We start from the raw sequence: 1,322 nt of genomic DNA, 5'->3' as shown, positions 1-1,322 counted from the left end.
TATCTTTTTCTGATATTTGTGTGTTCATATGATTATTTACTTATACATTCATTCCAGGCTCGCTATGGTGACACACTAATCTGTGGTTTTGCTCGCCTATATGGGTATCCTGTGGGCATCATTGGCAATAATGGTGTCCTGTTCTCCGAGTCCGCAGTGAAAGGCACTCACTTCATTGAGCTTTGCTGCCAGAGAAAAATACCACTGATCTTCTTGCAAAACATTACTGGTATGCAGAGTTTGGGGGGAATGGGTTTTCTGCATTTTTGTATGTCAGCATAAATTCTTTTTTATCTTTTTTTTTCTTACCACCAATGTATTTGAGTACATTTCCATTCATTTACATGAATTAAAATGTACACAATGGGTTGAATGTATTAGTGTTCAGCTTTGATTCTCTGATTTTTGGCATGATTCATAGCTCAGAAATTTCTTTTCATGATTATTCAGCAAAGATCAACTCTTTTTATTCTGGATATTTTTCAATGTCTGTACATGCAGGTGTGCCAGTGATTTTGAGTGTACATACTAGTATGTCATATAAATTCCTCACTCTAACTTGTACACTCTGTCAAGGCTTCATGGTTGGCCGAGATGCAGAGGCTGGAGGCATCGCTAAAAATGGAGCCAAGATGGTCACAGCTGTGGCCTGCGCAAAGGTCCCCAAATTCACTGTTGTTGTTGGAGGTTCGTATGGGGCTGGCAACTACGGCATGTGCGGCAGAGCCTATGGGTGAGTTCAATCATATATCTAATATTTGTTCTTTTTTCTCTTGGGTGATTCTTGTTTTATTTTGGGATAAGCTTATATGTGTAGGCTTGCTGATATATTTTTTATTTTGGCACAGATATTAGGTTGGTTCTATATTTTCTCATTGGGTTGATCACAACATAAAGTTAATGACAGTCTTATATATAAGCATGCATAATCTTAAGATTTACAATGGATAATAGACACTCATTCATCTTAAAAAAAAAATAGAATAACATAATGATAGCAGTAGAAGATATTAGACAAGTTTTCTCTCTGCTCCACAGGCCACGCTTCATGTACATGTGGCCCAACAGCCGCATCAGTGTGATGGGGGGAGAGCAGGCAGCAGGTGTCTTGGCACAGATCACAAGGGAACAGCGACGTCGCGAAGGGAAGGAGGTAGGTCCTTGGTGCAGATATTTATGTTGGTATTTGTGTTTTAGGCATGTTGTGGGGAAAATGTGAGATGAAAAATGTTTTTGTCCTTAGATATACAGTAGGCGATTTGTTGCTTGTTTATGAAGTGAATTTATCAAATATTTTTTGCAAAATGTATCTTGGAATCTGT

At 38.4% G+C, this 1,322-nt stretch overlaps 1 protein-coding gene across 1 annotated transcript in view; it reads left to right on the top strand.

The window, feature by feature from the left end:
- Window positions 1-1,322, top strand: part of LOC119594367 (methylcrotonoyl-CoA carboxylase beta chain, mitochondrial-like) — an 8,835-nt gene that overhangs the window by 5,480 nt on the left and 2,033 nt on the right. The window contains exons 8-10 of the mRNA XM_037943427.1: window positions 58-229; window positions 577-733; window positions 1,039-1,153. Of these exons, the coding sequence (XP_037799355.1) occupies window positions 58-229; window positions 577-733; window positions 1,039-1,153 (444 nt within the window). The remainder of the gene's footprint in view (window positions 1-57; window positions 230-576; window positions 734-1,038; window positions 1,154-1,322) is intronic.

Source organism: Penaeus monodon, chromosome 33 (assembly GCF_015228065.2).
Source record: "Penaeus monodon isolate SGIC_2016 chromosome 33, NSTDA_Pmon_1, whole genome shotgun sequence".
Classification (NCBI taxonomy): Eukaryota; Metazoa; Arthropoda; class Malacostraca; order Decapoda; family Penaeidae; genus Penaeus; species Penaeus monodon.
Note: the sequence above shows the minus strand (reverse complement) of the source record. Positions and strands in the feature narration are given on the sequence as shown.